We start from the raw sequence: 22,001 nt of genomic DNA on the forward strand, positions 1-22,001 counted from the left end.
AAAACTGCTTCCAGATGCAAACCGATCGGCTGTGGAGACAAAAAAAGGTACGCTCGTTCCTTTTTTTTGAAATTTTTTTGATGTGGAGATAACTTGGTATTTTCAGTTTTTTCCTCATTTTTTCCCTTTTAAAATGCCGGTTACCGTCGGTTTTATGTTCTTTATACTTGTATTGTACTTAATGCTCTTAACTTTGGGATTTTTATTTTGAAGAATGTGACATTTATATATTTTGCTTTTTTCTTACTATTTAATATTTATCATATATATATTTAAATTTAAAAATAGAAGTATTGTTTAGCTTACGCTACACGCTACGGAGGGTTGAACGCTACGCAACACGCTACCGCTATTTAAAACACTGCATCTACCTAAAGACCACGGGTACCCAACCTCACTGACCTTAAAATTGAAATGCCTTTGGGTAGATACAAGCCCAAATCTAGTTCAAGGCCTAAAATCAGGCACCAGTCAACCTTATAGGGCATCAAACCCACAGTGAGCTGCGCCAACCCATTTGCCACTCCTATCTTATGCCGGTATACACTTGTATGCACAGAGCACATCTAAACAATGAGGGTTTCTTTTTTTATTTTTATTTTTATTTTTAATCTGGTAAGACAATTCAAAGCAGCAAAGAATACAACCCAAGCATGGGCGAAACTACTGAAACATTTACATTTTTAATCCTAGTTGCCCATTCAAAACACCTCTCTTGGAATTCCATAGTACTTCTTCCCATGAGCCTTGTTTGTTCAACAAACATTGCCTATTGCACTCGTCCTAAATATTCCCTAAAATTGCTAGCAATAATAAGTGCAAAATGTCTAACTTTTCCTTAGGGAGAACCATTCGGTGCCACACCCAAAATTGATCTTCTACCTACTGTGGCATGGCCCAATCCACTTCAAAAGATGCAAGAACCACACACCACACTTGCGGAGTAAAGGAACAAAGGATAAAAAGATGATCGATTGATTCTGCATCGTTCATATACATGAGGCAAATATTAGGGAGGACCATAACCCTTTTCGGAAGATTGTCTATGGTCAAATCCTCTTTCTTAATATGCCACCGGAGGGGGGGAGGGCTTGAAAGAAAACATTTCTTCTCAAATCCGATGGAGTCCAAAGCAATAGAAAATACTTAACACTTCTTTCTCTCATTGTATGTGATACTGATTTATTTTGAAAGAGTATCCTTCATTAGCCGCGATAATGCTCTATTTTACACCCAACACTAAATTGGAGGGGGAAGGGAGTTCCCCATACAAAGAAAGGAGCAATGAGCCCTGAAACATGCAAGATCGAGAGCTGAGGAATTTGGGAACCAGTAGAAGGGGTAAACATAAACTCCCAGCCAAGTGCCCAATTTCTATTAGTATCCAGTCCACCTCCCAAGAACAATCATTGTTCCCTGACATCTGAGAGCACACTTCCTTGTGAGGGACCTCTACGACAATTGATAACTGATGAAAATGGCTGTGAAAGGCCTGCACTGACTCCCTAAATAACTACTAGGGACATGACTTTCTTCTTGGATTCTGCTTTGACAGGGCCCGAGGAAGCCCACAACACTGTACCACAACCATCCAGAAGCATTCCTCCCATTCCATGTGATTGAAACACCCTCACAAAAATCGAGTACCTTTACTGATAAAGAGCCTTTGGTGGAGAGAAGTGGTGCTAATGCTATAACCACCTTCGCTGACCAGCCATTTTCTCCCATCATTCCGAATTTCAGAGTGCCCTAAATTCACGAAAAGTGTGTGACCTGCTGCCCATGAAGTTAGATTGCCTCTGATTTTCTGGAATATTTTATCTGCTGAGGATTGTGTCCCTTTGAAGATACAGCTGTTTGTCTCAGTCCATCAGCAGAGCAAAAAGGGAGTCATGGACCAGAGGATCTTACCTATGCTTTTAAATTGTCTACCTGCCCAGCTAATCATCTCGTCCAGGAGCCTGTCTCGGAAGATCCACGCCATTCCCAAAGAATCCAGGACTTTGGACCAAATGTCCTTCGCAAGTGGGCAAAAATGAGCATATGAGACACCAATACTTTGCGCTGTATACATATAACCCATTTGTTAGGGAAGCTGTAGCCTCCCCTCTGTAGCTGGTCTGGGGTTAAGATTTTTTCTTTCACCGCCATCTACATGAAGGCTGAAATTCTGAGGGGCAGTGCTGAATTCCAAGTGCTATACGGGAAGAGACTCAAGGGACTTTTTGTTATCTCTTTGAAGAATGATTTAGCTAAATATTTACCATAAGATGTTCTTTTACAGATTTTTGCACCCTCCAGACTTGAGAGGACCTTAAATTGCTCTGATATTCCCAAGAACTTAGAGAATTGGGCAATTTTAGTTTCCTTTGTGTTTCTTCTGAATCTGAAGTCCCAAGTCACTTTGTTATATGTGTTTGAATACATTGCCTCACCGTGGCTTGCTGCCTGCAAACATCTGTAAAAGAAATCGCAAAGGGCTTGTCCGCAATCCATTCATCCTACCAGAAATGCACATTATCTTACTCTTCAAAAAAAAAGAAAAAAGATCATGTTGTCTCCTTTATCGACTTGGAATCAAAAGCCTTCATTGAGGATTGAATCTCACCCCACTGCAAAAAAAAAAAAAAAAAAAAACCAATAGAGATAATTTATCTCTTCCCAAAATTCTCTTGAGTCTCTTCACTATGTGGCCGTAAACATTGGATATCACCCATACCAAGTTGTCTTCCAAATTCTGCAATTTAACGGGGACCGAGTATCTGCCCTTTAATTGTATCAGTGTAACAGATTTTGCTGCAATCTCAGACCATAACAATCCCTCTATCTGAGCCTGTGGCTGGAATTGCTGTCCAGCTAAAGTTTATTCTGCCCCAAATTTCTGCTATCTTTTATCATTTAGACTTTCCCATTTTGATTCTTGAATGAGAATGATATATGGTGCTTTTTACCATGTTACTGATGATCAGCTTCCTTCTGGAGGCCCCCAGCCCCCTAACAGTCCATGATAGCACCATCATTGAAACTTCTTTTGTTCTCCACCCTGACTGATCTCTTGAGTTTCCCAGGGTCCGATTTGCTCTTCCTGTATGTGGTTGGAATTTCTCACTGAGGTTTTCCGGCCTATGCGTCCCCTCCATTTGCTTGAAAATATTTTGTAGCACTTCTCTCGCCCCTTGTGCTGTCACTCCAATTTGCTTCGCTACTTGGATTGACTGTATCGCTTGATTTGTCACAATATTTGGCTTGCCTTTATTAGAAAGCGACTGGATCTGCACACTCCCAAGTTATCATGTCCACCTTAGTAAAGATCAATCTACCTTTTCTGGATTTTTTGCACTGCTTCATGGCACCAATCTAATTGTGGTCACATTGCCCGTTGTGCTAGAAGCTGAGTACTCTGATAAGGATCCTCCATCATCACTTAGAATGGACCAGTTACTGTCTAGTAGAGGCATCACCATCGGTGTGTACCCATGTCTGGTGGATGCTGAAATACTCTTCAGAGCTGTTGAATCCCATATTTGACATCACTAGTGCTGACAATCTGACCCATGTCTGGTGGATGCTGAAATACTCTTCAGAGCTGTTGAATCCCATATTTGACATCTCTAGTGCTGACAATCTGAGAAACAGCTTCTTACCTTGCACCGTTGCCGTATCTTTCATCATCTACTGGGAGGACCCTTCTACATTATTTGTGTTGCCAATCTTCAGGGCAAAGTTATCGTTGCTAGGCCGTAAAAACTCTAGAGTTGCTGTTACGCTTAAGACTCTTGGATCTTCCCCCAAACCTGCAAATATGATGTCGAAAACTCTAGAAAGAGAGGCGTTGAGGTCTCCTGAGGCTGAGATGCAGCAGTCTTTACCTTTTTTTAGACCCATCAGCCTCGATGGAGCTCTGTCTATGGTTGCTACTAGACATGAAAATAGAATGACTGGGATTCTCTCTCGCTCGGGAAGGGGACTCACATGCGGTGTGGCCTCATGCATGTTCATAGCCACATGATCACCATCCTTAACGACGTCTCCAAGACAAGCACTATCAAGCTTCTGCAGGGCCATGCATCACCTGACATACTAGAGTCTTATCCATCCTCTTGCAGGCTCGGCGTCTAAGCCTCAACAAAGTCATCTAGAGGTGCCACAAGTCCCCAATCCGGGCCATGTACCAGGCTGGGTTTCAGAGATGTTGACTGTCTTCACCACATTATTATTAGTTAAACTGCCTTTTACTTTGAGTATGGACCGTTTGGCCCAGCTTTTTTAGAGTGTTTGGATCCTCTTGCATTGCAAAGTGAGATGATGTAGGATGCCTTTCCACTCAAATCATTGTTCATTGTTGCATGCTCTGAAATGGAATGGATGCAGATTTGGATTGTGAGAGGCAGAAAACACAGTCTACTTTTAGGAAATCGCCATGCCCTCCGTAATGTCATTGTTGATTGCAGTTGGGGTACATCCAAACATGCCTTTAACCGTCTGATTTTCTTTTTCATGCATGTGGGACCCACTTAATGTGCAATTTGGCCTTTCTTTTTTGGCTAGGGTGCATACTTTGTGGGACCCACGTGGCGAATGATGTAATAGTGAGCCATTGTTGAACATGAACCGTTGTTGCATTTATTCTTTGTCTGTGTGAGGGTTGTTCTGCATTTTTACAAGTGGGTTGGGCACATTTTCATTAAGCCAAACCATTGATATGATGGGCTGCACCTAGATGGTCCATGCACCAAATATACCCTGGATTGGATGATCGAAGCTATAGATTTTTATTTTTTTTTGGTTCCATTAGTGAACCATTGCTGTATTTCTTTGTCAACTGTTTATTTGTTGTGATATATGCCAAATGGCTACGTTTGTTTTTCCATTCGTCAGATGTAGGTGTATGGACCATCCACAGTGGGACCCCTCCAAGGTATTCGGTTTATGGCCTCTCTTGTTTTCCTTTTTCTTTTTCTTTCTTTTTATCTTTTTGAAAAAAAAAAAAAACAACTGTATCAGCCCTGCAACGGTCGTGACGGGCCATTTTTTTTTTCTTCTGAAACAGCCATTACAGCCCCATCACACATAATGATTCCCACAATTACCATTACATAACCATTTCTGAATACCTTAGACCCATCATAGTAGTGCTTTGGATTTCGCTTAAACATCAAGGTATCTTATGGACGAGTTAATGGGGCATTTGCAGGAAGAGATCCTGTGGTGTATGTTGTTTGTAGATGACATAGTTTTGATTGACAAGGACGGACATAAACACAAAGCTAGATTTATGCAGAGGTGCTTTAGAATCTAAAAGGATTTAAAATTAGTCAGACTAAAACAGAGCATATAGAGTGCAATTTTAGTAACAATAGGATTAGGAATGGCGAATTAGTAAAGATTGCTAACCAAGAAGCTCCCAAAGATGACCACTTTTGTGATCTTGGGTCAATAATTCATGAAAGTGGAGAGATTGAGAAGGTTGTTACCATGATGTCCATAGGATGAGTGTGACTAAAATGAGGATGTTGAGATGGTTGAGTGGCAAGACAAGGAAGGATAGAATTAGAAATGAATGCATTTCAAGGGAATTTAGGAGTAGCACCAATAGGTAATAAGATTAGGGAAACTTGACTTACATGGTTTGGTCATCTGCAACAGAGACCCAGAACCGCCTGTTAAGAGTGAATTCGTACAAGTTGCAGGCTCTAAAAGGGCAAGGGGAAGACCCAGAAGGATGTGGGTGGAGGCAGTAAGAAAAGACTTGATAACCTATGGCCTAGCTGTAAGTTATGGCCGTTGATAGAGTGGAATGGTGGAAAAGGATTCATCTAGCTGGCCCCACTTAGTTGGTATAAGGCTTAGATAATAATGATGATGATGATGATGATGGTCAAGGTATCTTGTGCTTACCCTTGAAAAAGAAATTTGATTTGGATCATTGAACCACAGGTCCCACTTGTACAAAGTTATAATCTAAATCCAAGATGGTATTATGCATACGTCTGGCCTAGCATTGTATAATTCGTCTTTTCCCTGCCTATTGAAAGCCATCAATGGAAGGGTTAGGATCTTCAATATTTGATATTTTCAAAATATCAGAAGGATTTGGGATTATTTGTCACAAGAAGTTGTCTAGATGAATCCAAACCATCAATCCACAATCTGCTGATGTAAATAAATAGGATGAAAATAGCGTTTTCACCTGTCTCTGTCTATCATTTATATGGGCCAGGCAAGGAGAGAAGAAAAGTAGAGAGGAGGAAGAGGGTAAAAGCATTCTCTCTCTTCTCATAGATACTATCACTAACATTCTCCCCAGATTATGTTAGATCCCTAATCAAATTACTGTCCATATGCAAGTACATGCATCATTTTATATGACATACATGCTTCATTAAAGCCATCCAGCATCTCAGCACCAATCCAAGTCTTTATCATCTGAGTTTCAGATCCTGACAAGATCTTCAACGAAGACCCATCATTCTTCTTCTATAACATAGATAGCAAGCCCCTCGAACCACTCCTTTGAGCACGTCAAAGTCATTTCATGCATCAACAGTCGAATTTGCTTGGTAGAAGCTCCCAGCTTGTACTACACCTTCAATAATGTGATCCAGCAATTGAAGGCTCTCCAACCTCCAACATTACTTTGTTTGAAACATTGTTTTGTTTGAAAACAGCTATCAGGGATCACTTTCACCCTCTCACCAGAGAATACAAGGTACCGTGTGTTCATTTGCAAGGAAAATCAGCAGTACCATATCATGTGTGAAATTTTCACCCTTGGCAGCAATTCCTGGAGGAAAGGTTGAGATCCCCCCTCATAGAGAATAGAGATACTGGCACTCATATGTTCATGTGTCCCTGCGAATGGAGCTTCCAATCGGATGATCACTTGCAGGATGTATCATGAGATAGGCCTGAGGCGGTATGAAGTGAATTGCCTCTACTATGATTTATTCATACTCTCCATGGATGTGAAGGAAGAGAACTAAGAGAAGTTCTGAAAATGCCCCACTGAGAATGCAATTTCTACTCTGAATTTTGTTGAAGGATTGGCTGCCTTTACTTTGCCAACCATGCATCTCATCAAGGGATTTGCCAAGCTGGTATCAGTTAAAGAACATCCTATATGTTTACAATCGATCATGGATTTTGCCAAGGGTAAGTGGCACACGGTCTAAGGGAGGTGTACTGGCGGGGGCGTTTGGCTGAGCCAAATCTGATATATGATGCAAGGAGGATTGGAGGAAGCTTCTTGAGCTAGTTGTTTTGGGATGACTAGGTGTTTCTATGAGTGGTTTAGATTTGAGGAGAGTTGTAACTGGAGAGGCAGAGGATTAATTGCAGGAAGAGGATGGAGCTTGTAATCTTGTATTGTAGACTGTTGGAAGTGGAAATATTGTTCACCATGGGATTCACATTGGTTGTTAATGTGATTTTTAAAGGTGAATTAGAGGTGAGGAAAATTGGTGGGAGATTAGAGGTTGGAGTTTTGGAAGAGGCTGGGCCAATGGGGACTGAAAATTCGAATTTGGGGAGAATGAAATGGAATTTTGCATTGATATCGAATTGAAAATCTGTAACGTATGAGCAATTATATTTGAGTGAATTAGAGATGAGGAGAGTTGGAGGGAGAGTCGAAATTGGATTGTGGGAAGAGGGTGGGGTTTGAGAATTTGGAGAGTCTCAAAATAGAATTTTTGTGAATTTGGAGAGTCTCGAAATAGAATTTTTGTGTGGATATTTAGTTGAGAACTTGTAATGGGCGTGAGTAATTGTACTGGGTTTGTCAGACAATTGCTTTTGAAAATTCAAATTGGTTCATTTTTTGAGTGAATTAGAGTTCAGAAGAGTTGAATGGAAGAGCAGAGGTTGGATTGTGGGAAGTGGATGGGGATTGGAAAACAGAAGTTGGGGAAGGTTGAAGATGGAATTTTGCATTGATATTCTGTTGACAATCTGTAATTATTGAGCAATTGTACTGAATTTGTCAGACAATATTGAGTATGAATTAACTTGGGTTTCCTTTCCATCATTGGGATTTTTTTGCAAGCAATTCAATTGTAGGAGAACCGGTGGGATGGAAGGTTGATGGCAAGGAGAACTCAGGCAATCGAAAATTGAAATTTCAGACCGAAGAGCAGAAGCGGAATTTTGGAATGAGATATTGATTATTACTAATGGAAAAAGCTATTTTGCTGGTTGAGTGTGTAACCAATGCAGGGTATGATAGGTCATGGGCAATTTAACAGGTTGACATTGTTCTCTATGAGTTGCTCATAGCAGATGAATTTGAAGGAGTGTGACTGCTGGAATTAGTAGAAATTTGGAATGTGGAGAGTTTGGCATGGACGCTGGGGATGAGCTTTGGTTGGAAAGAGAATGCAGTGTTTTCACAAGTGGATATGGCGCCTAGAATGCTAAAGGCCTCACCCTATGAGGGGAATGTAGAAACTCACTTGTGGAATCCTTTCATCTGGAGTTGTCAGATCGTAGGTATGTAGAAACTCACTTGTGGAATCCTTTCATCTGGAGTTGTCAGATCGTAGGTATTGGTGGCATCCTGAGTAACGAGGAACACAAGCTTAGGACGTTGTTCTCTGGCCAGCTAAGGTTGTCCAGGAATGCCTCTTGGGGCATATTTACGATCATGATTTCATGACTTGATCAATAGGCCCACGATGAGGTTAGGGACCATTGGGGGGGGGGGGGGGGTGGGGGCACATGGATTTTCTGGTTTATGGATTCCCACTTGTGTTGGCCTCGCTTGGGAACTTGTTGATGGAGGTAAATGGGAAATGGAATTGGAGGTAAATGAATTGAGAGTAAATGGCTTACTCAGCATGTGTTTGTATGGGGGAGTAAATGGCATGGAATAAATGGGAGGATTTGGAATGCATTGGAAATTTTCAATATATTCACAGTAACATATGTGATATTCCAAATCAGCTTTAATATCTCAAATTTGTGTACATATGTGATATTTAATAGATTGATTGTAATAAGCCCATTGGGCCATAAACATAAGGATCACAAACAAGCAACTTGCCAATGCTTTTTAACCGTCCATTTAGATGACCAACCTTAAGACAGTTTGGATCATTTTATTGGTGTGATTTGCATTATGTAGCCGGTATTTGAATGGCTTTAGAGCATCATTAGCATGTCATGTGTATGGTGGACATGTGCGTAGCGCCACCTTTGTTTAGTCGCGCGACTCTCCAAGGGAGCTCAAAAAAGGCATTTCACCCCTATTTACTTCCAAATCCTCTCTCATAGGGAGGATTAGGATTTCATTTACAAGCCCATTTACTTTCATTTCATTTGCATGAATTTACTTCTATCCAAACACCCTTAAAATATCATTTACCTTCATTTACTCCCAATTCCCTCCATTTAGGAGGGAACCTTTGCTGGTTCTGTATAGTTCATTAATGGTCCACTCAAGTTACGGCACAGTTTGTGAGACCTTGATGTGAGTTTGTACTGTAGAATTTGCACCGATGGAGATTGTTCTTGTAAAATTGTTTCTTTGTGGCTTCTATGGTGTGTTGATCCAAATAAGCTTCCAGTTACTATGTTTGTGTATACATGTGCCAATGGTTTTGTTTGTATTGTACAAAATGCATGGAAAATTATATTTAGCTGTCATGGTTATGTTTATGAAATATTTTCAATTGTATGCCATTGGAAAAATATATATTTATTTTTCAATTATAGTATCAAGAAACAAATCAAAGTTAGAATATAGAAGATTGAGGCTGCATAAGACCTTTTCTGGCAATCAATGCAAACTATAATCTATATATAAACTGTAATGAAAACACCCATTTCTGAAGGTAGGTTTATCATGTTAGGGTCTGGATGGTTCTTTCCCAGAGGTTCAGGGATTTGGCAGAGAATGTGCAAGAAATTGAAAAGGAGAGCATGCCTAACTAATGTTTTTTTTTTTTTTTTTTTCCTTCTATTATTATTATTTTGGGTGTGACCTTCAGTAGAGATTGCTTAGCTAATAGTTACTTGTCAAATGGATATCATAGGACTTTTTTCTTTCTTTTTTCCTTTCCTTTTTTTTTTTTCCTTTTTTTTTTTTTTCCTTTTTTTGATGTTTTTGATCTATATATCAAGAACCCTAATATTCATCCATGCCCCAAACATAGAACACACCCTCACACAGGCACCACAAATGCACTCAATTGATCATCTTAGCAGCTTATCTTTGCTGTTTCCCATATAGGATTTTTTTAGTTAACATAATTTTGAGAAATACTTTGACACTACGTAGTGTGTGATGGACGATAGCCAGGCACATAGATATTACTTTGAAATTGCTACCCAGCATGCAAATAATTTATTATCATGAATTTATTTTTTTTGCTGATATTTGGTTATGGAAATGTTATATTGCTGGCTATTTACTTGACAGTTAGATGTAAAATATCCAATGGTCTTATTTCAAAAAACAGGTAAGTTCAACCAACCTGATTTTTATGCTGTAATTTTGTGACTAGGTTCCAAAATTTAGCCGGTTTAATATGAGTTCATAAATGGCAGTATATCATTTTTTAAGTGCCTGTGTATCAGGCGCCATATGCAGCTGGTGTATCCAATAAATCCTTGGGATTTTATTTATTTTTTTAAAATACAAAGGGAAAGACCCAAAGAGCAGGGGATCTCACGTTGGGAGGCCTCAAAGGCACCAAAGATGTGTAAAGGCTCATCGCTTAGCCCAGGACAACAAGAAAAGAAAATGCTTAGGGAAAAGTCATCCATATAGAACCGTCATGCAACCGTATATTAGCAGAAGCAGGAATACGGATGCTATAAAACTCAGCTGCTTGAATTTGTATCCATAACTAGGGCCGTTCACAAGTCAAGCTAGCTCGAAAAACTCGCTCGACTCGGCTCGAGTTGGCTCGGATTGACTTGGCTTGAATGGCCGATTTGGGCCGAGTCAAGCTAATTATTTGAAGCTCGAGTTGAGTTCGAGCCAAGTTTGACCAGGGAGCATTTCAACGGGCATTTCAACTCGAACTTGACTTGACTCGAAGCTGCAACAATACAGGTGGGTCTCACTTTTTTTTGGTCTCAGGTCTGCTCAAAATCCTATCCATTAGAAAGTATGGCTATGATGATGGGTAATTCAGAACATACAATTAAGGATGCTTTTGGCCTATTGTTCTTCTATCATAGGGCTCACAGATGGATTTTCTGGACTGCTGAAAGATGCACTACACCCTGTTTCAGTTGCCGGGTCAAACCAAAAATGAATTTTGCTTGGAGCGTCATGTAAAATGCATATTTGATTTATTTATTTTTTTTATTTAGCTTATCTTCTGAATCAATGGAGGAGGATCAAGAACAAAATTCATTACTCTCTTACCCAACAAGCTCGAGCTCGACTTGACTTGAACCACTAGCTCGACTCAAACTCGACTCGACAACTTTAGCAAACCAAGCTTCAATGTTGAGCTCGAGGCCAAGCTCGAGCTCGAACTCGAGTACAGCATGGACAAGCCGAGTCAAGCCTACCTTGACTCGGCTCAGCTCGATGCCCACCCCTATCCATAACCTCCCTCGCTCCATACAGTAAAAGAATTGTTCTGCACACGAGTAGTCCGTTTCTAGGCCTCATACAAATGCAAAGATGCCAAAGGATGAATGGTCCGATCAACAAATGTGTTTTTTCAATGGCCCGGAAAAATTCACGGTGGCTGCTAAAACTCTGGTAGTCCATCACTTCGTAAAATTTTTGAAGATTTTCTCCCGAATTTAAAGGCGCGACTATGGAGTCGAATCTTTGAGTTAACCCGATCTATATAGACATCAATGGAGTCGAGTTTCAGAAGTATGGTTTCATCCGTAAATGTGTTTTGACTGATATGGAGCGAATTGGCCCGATTGACCCAGCTCTGTGGATTGGGGGCGTAGGGCTCACAACATGGTATATAATCGCTTTTCAGATTGGGTTTGGGATCAATCGGTTTAGCCCAACCTGGCCCGATCTGACCTCTAATCCCAACTTAAACAACCCATATAATCTTAATTGTAGACTGTTGGTTTCATTCATCTAAAACGTCCATTTCTTTATGAGCGTGTCCCCCACTTGATCAATTGATAGATTAAGCAAAATTCAAGTGGGAAATAGGGAACTTATCAATTTTCGGGCTGGGCTGTGTCCAACCATTTTGGGCACGGCTTGTTATGTTAGGCCCATGCCGAACTTGGGTCGGGCTAAGGCTTTAGGGCGAAGCCTATCATGGTCCGACCCATTGCCACTCCCAAATTTCAGTCCTTTGGCGGGAAAGACCGGCCTGCGTGCTAGGTTAGCATGCCGCGAGAACTGATCACCTACAAGCGTCTGCACGGAACTCATTCCCACCGAAGTTTCACATGTTTAGGACATCTGAACCATGACATAGGATGGGCCCCACCGTTACAATCATCCGTCTTGATTATCAGGCCAGTTTACACATTAGGTGGCTGCTCTTGATTATCATCGATCTAAACCATTGGTTATGCATTGATTTTGATCTTCACGTGGGTCCTATCGTTTTGCATGGCTCCGGCGTCCATAATCTAAGAAGTTTCTTTAAACGTGCAAGAGGAGAGGAGAGGAAACATGCAAAAACACAAAAATTCCCACTCATATCTATAGTATGTCCATGACTAGCAGCAGCCCAAATGCAACAAGAAAACTCTTTTGTAAAAACCCAACTCACATGCTCCTGGATTCTTGCAAGAGCATGAAAGAGTTCCAACAGATCCATGCCCAGATCATCAAAGAAGGCCCATCACCTTCAAACACCTTTGCAACCCTCAAAGCAATCTTCTTTTGTGCAATTTCACCTCAGGGAAACATAGACTATGCTAAAACCCTCTTCAGGGAGCTGCAAAACCCCAACATCTTCTCTTTCAATTCTCTCATTAGAGGACTATCCACCACCAAAAACCCACTTCAAGCAATCCATCTCTACCGAGAGATGCTCCACAGAGGCCTTCGCCCGAACAACTTCACGTTCCCCTTTGTGATAAAAGCCTGCACTGAGTCATCGGCAACTCAGATCGGTGTAACAGTCCATGCCCATGTCGTTAAAGTCGGCCTGGAATCGGATTCATATGTTCTGAGTTCTCTGATTCATATGTATGCTGATGGGAAGGATCTGGAAGCTGCCCGTCAGCTGTTTGATGTGTGCTCTCAGTGGGATGTGGTTTCTTGGAACTCGATGATTGATGGGTATGTGAAGTGTGGGGATTTGGCGGTCGCGCGTTCGGTGTTTGATCTTATGGAGTGCAGAGATGTGGTTTCTTGGAATACGATGATAAATGGGTATGCGATCGTCGGGAATTTAGTGGAATCACAGGCGTTGTTCTATGAGATGCCTGAGAGAAATTTGGTTTCTTGGAATTCTGTGCTGGCAGCGTATGCAAAGTGTGGGGATGTTGAAGGGGCGCGTGGAATTTTTAACGAGATGCCTCAGAGAGATGTTGTGTCGTGGAATGCGATGTTAGCTTGTTATGCCCAGAGCGGGAAATCTAATGAAGCTTTGGCCCTCTTTGAGGAGATGCAAGCTGCAAATGTAAAGCCAACCGATGCAACGATTGTTAGCATGCTATCAGCTTGCGCTCATTTAGGAGCATTGGATCAAGGGGCACGTCTCCATGCTTACATTAATGACCATAAGATTGTGATTGGCACGATTCTGGGCACTGCACTTGTAGACATGTATGCAAAATGTGGAAGCATTGCATGTGCAACCCAAGTCTTTTATGATATAGAAGAGAAAGATGTGCTCGCCTGGAATACAATCATCTCCGGCATGGCCATGCATGGCCATGCAAATGAATCACATCGACTTTTTAATGAGATGCAAGAGGTTGGTGTTAGACCAGATGATATGACATTCGTCGCCGTGCTTAGTGCATGTAGCCATGCTGGGATGGTAGATGAGGGCCGTCGACTGCTTGGTTGCATGAGCCGCCGTTACGGGATCGAACCAAAAGTTGAGCATTATGGATGCATTATTGATCTTCTTGCGCGTGCTGGATTGTTAGAGGAAGCTGTAGAGCTGATAGAGACCATGCCCATGGAGCCGAATGCCAATGCATGGGGAGCATTGCTTGGAGGTTGCAGGATCCATAAGAACATAGATGTCGGCGAGCGTGTCGGGAAACATCTTCTCGATCTTCAGCCCCACCACAGCGGCCGGTAACTCAACACACCCATGAAACTGTTTTGCATTACAACTTATTTACAACACTAGATCAGCATTATGCATGCCGCAGGCCAAACTCAACCACGACTCAGTCTGATTTCACAAGACTCAAACTAGACCAGTTGGGCTTGGTTGAGTTGGCAAAATGGAATAGGTTTCTCAGCTCAGACCACGCTAGGCCCTGGCACACTGTTGGGACCCAAATTTCCTACAGCACTTGTTGTAGGAGCTGGCATGACAAGAAACTCTGGGCCCCACCTGATGTCTATGTGGCATTCACTCCATCCATCAGTTGCTTCAGCTCATGTTGGGATGTGAACCTAAAAATCAGGAAGATCAAATACTCAAGTGGGCCACACCACAGGAAACAGTGGGGATAGGTATGCCCATCATTGAAACCTTCCTGGTGTCCACTGTGATGTTTATATGCAATCCAATCCATTTGTTATGTGAATCCCACCAGGATGAGGAGAAGACACAAATATCAGCCTGATTCAAAACTTCGGCATGGCCCAAGAACAATGGTTGTATCCCCATCCCCCACTATTTCCTTTGGTGTGGCCCACTTGAGTTGGGATCTGCCTGATTTGCAATGAGTAATCTTACATGGGAAGGGCGGATCAGTGATTGCAATAATAGTTCTTCATCCGAGTTTGACTCAACTGAGTTGATTTAACTCAGGGCAGAATTTGGGTCATGAAGGAGTAGCTTACACTGAAATCCCTATACACGGAGACGTAGACAGGCACTCGAATGTATCTCATGCATTGTGAAAATCAGATACACCAAAATTCTCTATATTCATTTAATCTTCTCTTCCACAGATATGTCCTCCTCTCAAACATCTATGCTGCTTCTGATCGATGGGACGATGCGAGGAAGGTAAGAAATCTGATGAAATCCAAAGGCATTGCTAAATTGCCAGGTCTAAGCATGATAGAGTTGAAAGGGATGGTGCACCGGTTTGTAGCCGGTGACAGGTTGCACCCTGAATCAGACTGCATCTACAACAAGCTGTCTGAAATCTCAAAGCAGTTGAAGATTGCCATCGGATATTCACCTGATACAAAGCAGGTGTTGTTCGATATTGAGGAAGAGGAGAAAGAACACGCTCTATCTGTGCACAGTGAGAAATTGGCCATTGCATTTGGGCTCATGCACACAGGGCCGCACGCCACCATTAGAATAGTGAAGAACCTTCGAGTATGCAGCGACTGTCACAATGTCACAAAGTTGATTTCGAAGGTTTATGGCAGGGAAATCATCGTGAGGGATCGAAATCGCTTCCACCATTTCACAGATGGCACATGTTCTTGTATGGATTATTGGTAGAGTGTTATTGGATGATCCAAACCATCACATTGGTGGGCATCAGATAGATGGTACTTAAAAGGAAAATGGTTTGCAATCCAAAATTAACAATGAACATCAGAAGATCATTTGATCAGTTTGGCCTTTAGGTTATGCTTCTTTGACAATGGGATCCGGAACCGCTGAGAAAAACAGGCTAAGAGTCAATGGATCAATGCATCAAAGCTGTCGCTGTTAAAGCAGATGTTGTTTGCACCCTCCCGAAAATCACGAGCTGACAGCAACACCACTCAAGAGTAACATATGGTCGGTCACCCAAGCTTCTCTCATGAACCCACCTTCGCAGACCACTCAGATTGAGCTTGAATGTTCATTGGAACTCATCCACCTAAATTTGGCCTGAACAGGGATGACCGAGGTAAGATCTGCTTCCTATCATGGTTTGGTTGAGGATAAGGTTGTCATTGGTCTGAGCTTGGGCTCAGTAAAATCATGATTTTGAGTAGACCCGGCCTGAAAAGTTCAAAAGCCTGGCCAATGACAACCCCAGGCCCGGCCTGTTGATAGCCCTAGTTGAGGATGTTGACAATGGGGGTGTGACTTGAGTTGGGTCAACCCAAACCCAATTGGCCCAATCCCTCTTGAGGTTGGGTTGGGTTTAAGGGTTGAGGCCTCAAGCAACCCGAATCCAACCTAAATATGCAGTAGATACATATAAGAGTCATGACTAATATACCAATATATAAACGTGGAATCATGGCTTGCATAGAAAATAGTGTTCATGGGTCCTTCCTTACTCATGCCTCATTGGTAGACCAGACCCTCGTGAGTTTCAACACCAGGTCATGGATTCGAGTACTCACTGTGGTGTGAGTGTGTGGGTTAATGGCTTGAATCCCTGATACAGACTCTATGCTATATATGGTTTATTATTGGAACTGGCTTTGGGCAACATGCCGAGCTGTCCCTTGTCCTTTGAATAGTCTCTCTAAAAATTAGTGAGGTTTTTTCTTTCTTTATTTCTTTCTTTTTATCTATTTCTTTAATGAGAAATGTTCCAGTGCTCCCAGTTGCATTTAGTTGCATTGGAACACTTAGACTATCCAATTCATTGATCTAGACTCTTCACTAGGACCAATGCTCATTTCATGGTCAACCATGCAATCATGTCTCACAAATATAACCTTTCGATCAGTTGTCTTTAATATGGATGGTTAAGATCATTTCCACGAAAAAAATAGGTCCAATCAACAATATGAACTATCTGTGAGAGACCATCATGGATTGCTTATGATTTTAAAGAATCACTTTGTCATGGCCATCCCATCCATGGCCTTGAAAAAGGATCACTATAAAGATATGGTCAAATCAGGAATGGATTGGATTATCAGCTCAGTGCAATTTTTGCATGGTAGCCTTAGAAATGTGTTCTGGAGATAATGGACAGCCCTGATCAATCAATTGGAGTAACTGAACTAATGCAAGTGGGAGCAGTATAGATCATAACGCTTTGAGGGACTGTATCATCTCTTTGTTAATTTTAGTTGATTATGACAGGCGATTGTAGGCTTTATTTCACTAGTGTTATTTTGGTACTCAGTTATTACTTGAGTGATATTTAATTGATGATTAAATCATATATGGATTATGTGTTAATTTACCAGTTGCAAATGTTATCCCCACTCAACCTAACCCAACCCAAATGGTGTTATGGTTTGTATTTGATACCTTGATTTGGGCCTTAGGCCGATTCCTCTTTAAACGTGGGTTAGGCTTGAGTTGACCCGACCCATGTGAGTGGCACCCCTAGTAAACAAGCCAGGCCAACCAGTCGGGTCTTCCGGTCTATGTGCTCAGCATGGGTTGGCCTTGAGCCATAATCAGGTGTAAAATTTCAGGCCCAATTAGTAATTGGATGGGCTCAAGTCAAGCTCATGAGTCTGATGGGAAGGTACGAGCCATAATAATAATAATAATTTATGGTAGTTGTATGTCTAATGTTTTGGAGTTATATAATACGGAGGCAGCAGATGCCGCTTGATATACAGGCAGGATAATTAATCGGACAGCATTATGGAACCCAGTGTCAGATTGTTTGAATTTGTTAGTTGAAATAGGAACTCTTACGTACTACATGCAATTAAAATAAAGATGGAAGAGCCTACTTAAACAGGCTGGACCCGAAATCATGGCCTTTTTTTCTCGAAGAGTGGATGCTTGGGCTGACCCTCACCCGGTCTGGGTGCGCCTCCTAGTGGGATTAGACTCTGGTGATTTTTCGCATCTATTTTGAAAATAATAATAATAATAATAATTTGGTGGAGACTTGTCCGCTGCTTTACAATACAAATATGACAATGCGTACCGTCCAAACATTGGCCCCTGTTATTGGACATGACGTGAAAATCACATTGTAGGACAGTCTTGACCAGCCAGTTTGACCCATGAAATTTAGATAGTTAACCATTATATTTTTGCTTATTTGATGGCCATCCAATTTTGGATGGCTATCATTGTTCCATATCTGACCTTGGTTATGAGCGATCCACAGTGGTCCCTCGGTTTGCAAGGTGTAGACGCCCCATCTAAAATGAGAGTAAGCTACTCTTTAAACTTCAACTTTACTTCAATAAATTATCTTTTACTAACTTAGAAATTATTGAAAATCCAAACGGGTCGAATTGAGAGCATACTTGGCACTTCCTGGAGACAACCAATAGACCCGATTGGCTAGCGCCAAATCCAGTAATGATTCGGTCATGGCCGTATATCTGAACTCCAGAAACCTGGAAACTCTCTATACTCTCTATACGTAGCAACTGATGTGCAAAAAGGATAAAATGAACTCACTCTATCCAAGGATTACTCTCTGTACTATTTAATCTTTTCAAATAATGTTGTGTTGAGGTGTGATAGGTCATATCTTTAAGATTGAGGAAAGTACGGTCGTCCTTATACACAAAGTAACCATGGTATTATTGAGAGCAAAATTTGACCAATCAAGATAATTTATGATTCATTGGAAATGTTATCAAATGATCTTCCTAACGAATTTAAGTTTTCTCCAATCTGGGTTATAATGAGGAAGATCTGATCCGTTTACCAAAACCACGCATTGCCAAGCAGCCAAAATTGTAAAAACTCTTACCAAACTTTAAACTATTCAAACGGGATCCGATTGAAGTGATTTCTATTAAATTAAAAAGTTTATCGAGCGACATTTCCAATGAGCCTAAAAACATCGAAAATACATAATCAGTCAAATTTCATACAATTGATTTCATATATTGAATGATTGTATTTTTGATAAGTCAAACGGGGTTCGATCGAAGTAGTTTTTAGTATTTTTAAGATGCTTATCTAATTATCTTTCCAACAAGACTAAGATTATCGAAAATGGACAGACAACAAATAAGATACATGCATTCCAAAATTTGTAAAAACAAAAAACAAAAATTAATCATTATATATATATATATATATATATATAAATGCTCAGCTATGCACCGGTTCTTACGTAATGACGTGCGAACCATCGGATTAGGTAGGCGGTCTGGATGAAGGCGCTCTTATGCAGAGAGAGCAAGTTTCCCTATTTGTCACGCCAACCTAATGAAAGCTTGAAAAGGCGCCATGGGCAAAAAGGCACAGCTACCAAGAGGCAGGCAAGAACAAAATACCCTAGACGCGGTGAAAACTTAAAAAGGTGTCATGGGCAAAAATAACGGGCAAAGCCAGATGTAATGAAAACTTGCAAGAGCGTTATGGGTAAGAACGACAAGAAAAGAAAAAAAAAAAAAAAAAAAAAAACAAGGCACTTCACTCACAATAACAAATTCGTCTTCGAAGTCAAAGACATGAAAACCGCGATGTTTCAAGAACTATCAAGCACAACCCAAACCAGGGGACATGGATTCTCACTGCATACTCCTAAGGATACTTTCAAAAATCTTCAGGAATCAACTCAAAACTTGTATGGGATGAACGATAAAAAAGTCTGGTCATCCAAAGCACCAAAGTATAAATCATACTCATAAGACAAGTCTGGTCACCGAAAAAAAAAAAATTTATTTTTATCGCACTCTTTATTTATATGCATGTTACAAAAAAAAAAAAAAAACCTTACAGGTTGCATCATCAAGTCATGGTCGCTTCTCTAAAACACTAGGCCTGACCACAACCTCTGCTTGCTACTCAGGTTAGTCTCGCTCCCTTTGCACTAAACTCTTCGATCATCTTATTAAAACTCTCTCTCTTTCTTCACAGGCATCGAAGCTCCCTCAACAATAAGCTCCCTCGAGCTGTAGGGTTGCTATGTTAAATGTAAGCACGCTTGGGGTGGAAATGACCGATCGAACTTATTAAAAAAAAAAAAGGCCGAAATAAAAGCAGTTCAATGATGCCTTCCCGCGAGATTAAATGGATCTTTTCCAAAAAAATGACTTGAAAAGAACATCTTTCAAAAAAATGTTTTGTAATAAAAATCCCATAGAACGATGTTCTATATGTGGGAATCTTTTCTAAAAAAAATACAACGCTCATGGTTTCCGAGGCATTGGGCGGTCCTCCATACTTCCCGATGGGTACCAACGCAAAAGCAATATTTGATTTTAGTTTTCTCTAAGTCTTCCATTTTCTACGAAATCATAAGTGGAACATGGGACAGCCGATCTAAACTTTCAGTGTCACTCCGATCATCTTGGAATGCGAATTGAATATATTTGAGTTAGCGTAACCACACTTTAAGTCGTGGTAAAAGACTATTACAACCACATTGTCAGACTCAAAAAATTGAATGGCAAAGAAATGACTCGAGGTGGCTCCAATCTGGGATGCTTGTCGGCCTAATGCATTGTAATGTGGGAGATCTGTAAAGCCGCAAAAGGCGCAGGAAACTACCCATTACAACGACCAATCTTGCAAGCGGCCCTAGGCAATTGTGCGGCATTGAGAACCACTCTTCAAAATCAAATGTGTAAAGCAAATCCCTGCAAGGCCACAAAAAGTGCAGGGGCACTAACCATCCAAAACTCATACTTGCAATTACCCTCAATGTAAACTATCAATCACGACGTGAAATGGTTGTGATTTTATGCCCCATAAAGCTGCAAAATGCACAAGGACAAATTACAACATTTTCCTCAACCCTCGAAGGACACTCGAATTACTCCCTAACCAGACGAGTCTTTCAATAATGACACTCCAGTGGGAGTAAACTATACCACGTCTATATCTAATCCGGAAGGTGCGGTGTTCACTTGCTTTGGCATTCGGCTTCCTACAACCTCTACCAAAGAGGGTTATCTGTAAACGCCCCACCTAAAATGAGGATAAGTCACTCTTTCAACTTCAGCTTGACTTCAATAAATTATCTCCAAATAACTTCGAAATCATTGAAAATCCAAATAAGTCAAATTGGGAGCATACTCGACACTTCTAGAAGACAACCAATGGACCCAATTGGCTAGCACTAAATCCAATAACGATTCAATCACGGCCGTGCATTCGAACTCCAGAACCCCGGAAACTCTCTGTACGTAGTAATTGATGTGCAAAAAAGGATAAAATGAACTCTCTTTACCCAAGGATCGCTCTCTGTACTACTTAGTCTTCCCCAATAATGTTGTGTTGAGACGTGAGAGGTCATATCTTCAAGATTAAGTATGATCGTCCTTGTACACAAAGTGGTCATGGTATTATTGAGAGCAAATTTTGACCGATCAAGATAATTTGTGGTTCATTGGAAATGTTGTCAAATGATCTTTCTAACGAACTTAAGTTTCATCCAATCCGAGTTATGATGAGGAAGATCTAGCCCGTTTACTAAAACAATGCATTGTCGAACGGTTAAATTCGTAAAAACTTTAGCTGCACTTTAGACTAATCAAATGAGATCCGATTGAAGTGATTTCAGTTTTATTGAAAAGCTTATCAGGCGACATTTCCAATGAGCCTAAGATCATCGAAAACAGACAATCGGTCAAATTGCAGATAACTGATTTCATGTATTGAACAGTCATACTTTCGATAGGTCAAACGGGGTCCGATCGAAGTTATTCGAGTCTTGTTAAGAAACTTATCTAATTATCTTTCCAACGAAACTAATATTACCAAAAATAAATGGACAACGAATAAGATACGAACATTTAAACAATTTGTAGGAAAAAAAATAAAAACTAATCGTTACCTTATATATATATATATATATATATATATATATATACACACACACACACACACACACACACATATATATAAGTTTACGATTTAAATGGTGGGTGCCCACAACGTAACCCAACGAGTTGCGCTTGTTTGCAGTGGATTGCAATTGCCAACACTTATATAAGGAACACATCGAACGAGAAAGGAGAAAAGGGAGACAGAGAAGAATGGAAGGAAAGCGACATAGAGAGAAAGAAAGCGAAAGAGAAATAAACACAGAGCAAAAGATAAAAAACTGATAACAAAAATAGAGATAAAAAA

General features: G+C 40.8%; 1 protein-coding gene and 1 long non-coding RNA gene across 2 annotated transcripts in view; both read left to right on the top strand.

The window, feature by feature from the left end:
* LOC131242914 (uncharacterized) overlaps positions 1-10,355 on the top strand; it is a 34,807-nt gene extending 24,452 nt beyond the window's left edge. Inside the window, exon 2 of the long non-coding RNA XR_009169763.1 lies at positions 9,835-10,355. This is a non-coding gene — a long non-coding RNA (uncharacterized LOC131242914). The remainder of the gene's footprint in view (positions 1-9,834) is intronic.
* A 1,552-nt stretch (positions 10,356-11,907) lies between these two features.
* Positions 11,908-16,535, top strand: LOC131242907 (pentatricopeptide repeat-containing protein At1g08070, chloroplastic-like). Its single transcript, XM_058241890.1, has 2 exons — positions 11,908-14,200; positions 15,032-16,535. Exons 1-2 carry the CDS (start codon positions 12,651-12,653, stop codon positions 15,537-15,539), a joined length of 2,058 nt encoding a protein of 685 aa, XP_058097873.1. The 5' UTR covers positions 11,908-12,650; the 3' UTR covers positions 15,540-16,535.
* Positions 16,536-22,001: the final 5,466 nt, after the last annotated feature.

This window comes from Magnolia sinica, chromosome 4 (assembly GCF_029962835.1).
Source record: "Magnolia sinica isolate HGM2019 chromosome 4, MsV1, whole genome shotgun sequence".
Lineage (NCBI taxonomy): Eukaryota > Viridiplantae > Streptophyta > Magnoliopsida > Magnoliales > Magnoliaceae > Magnolia > Magnolia sinica.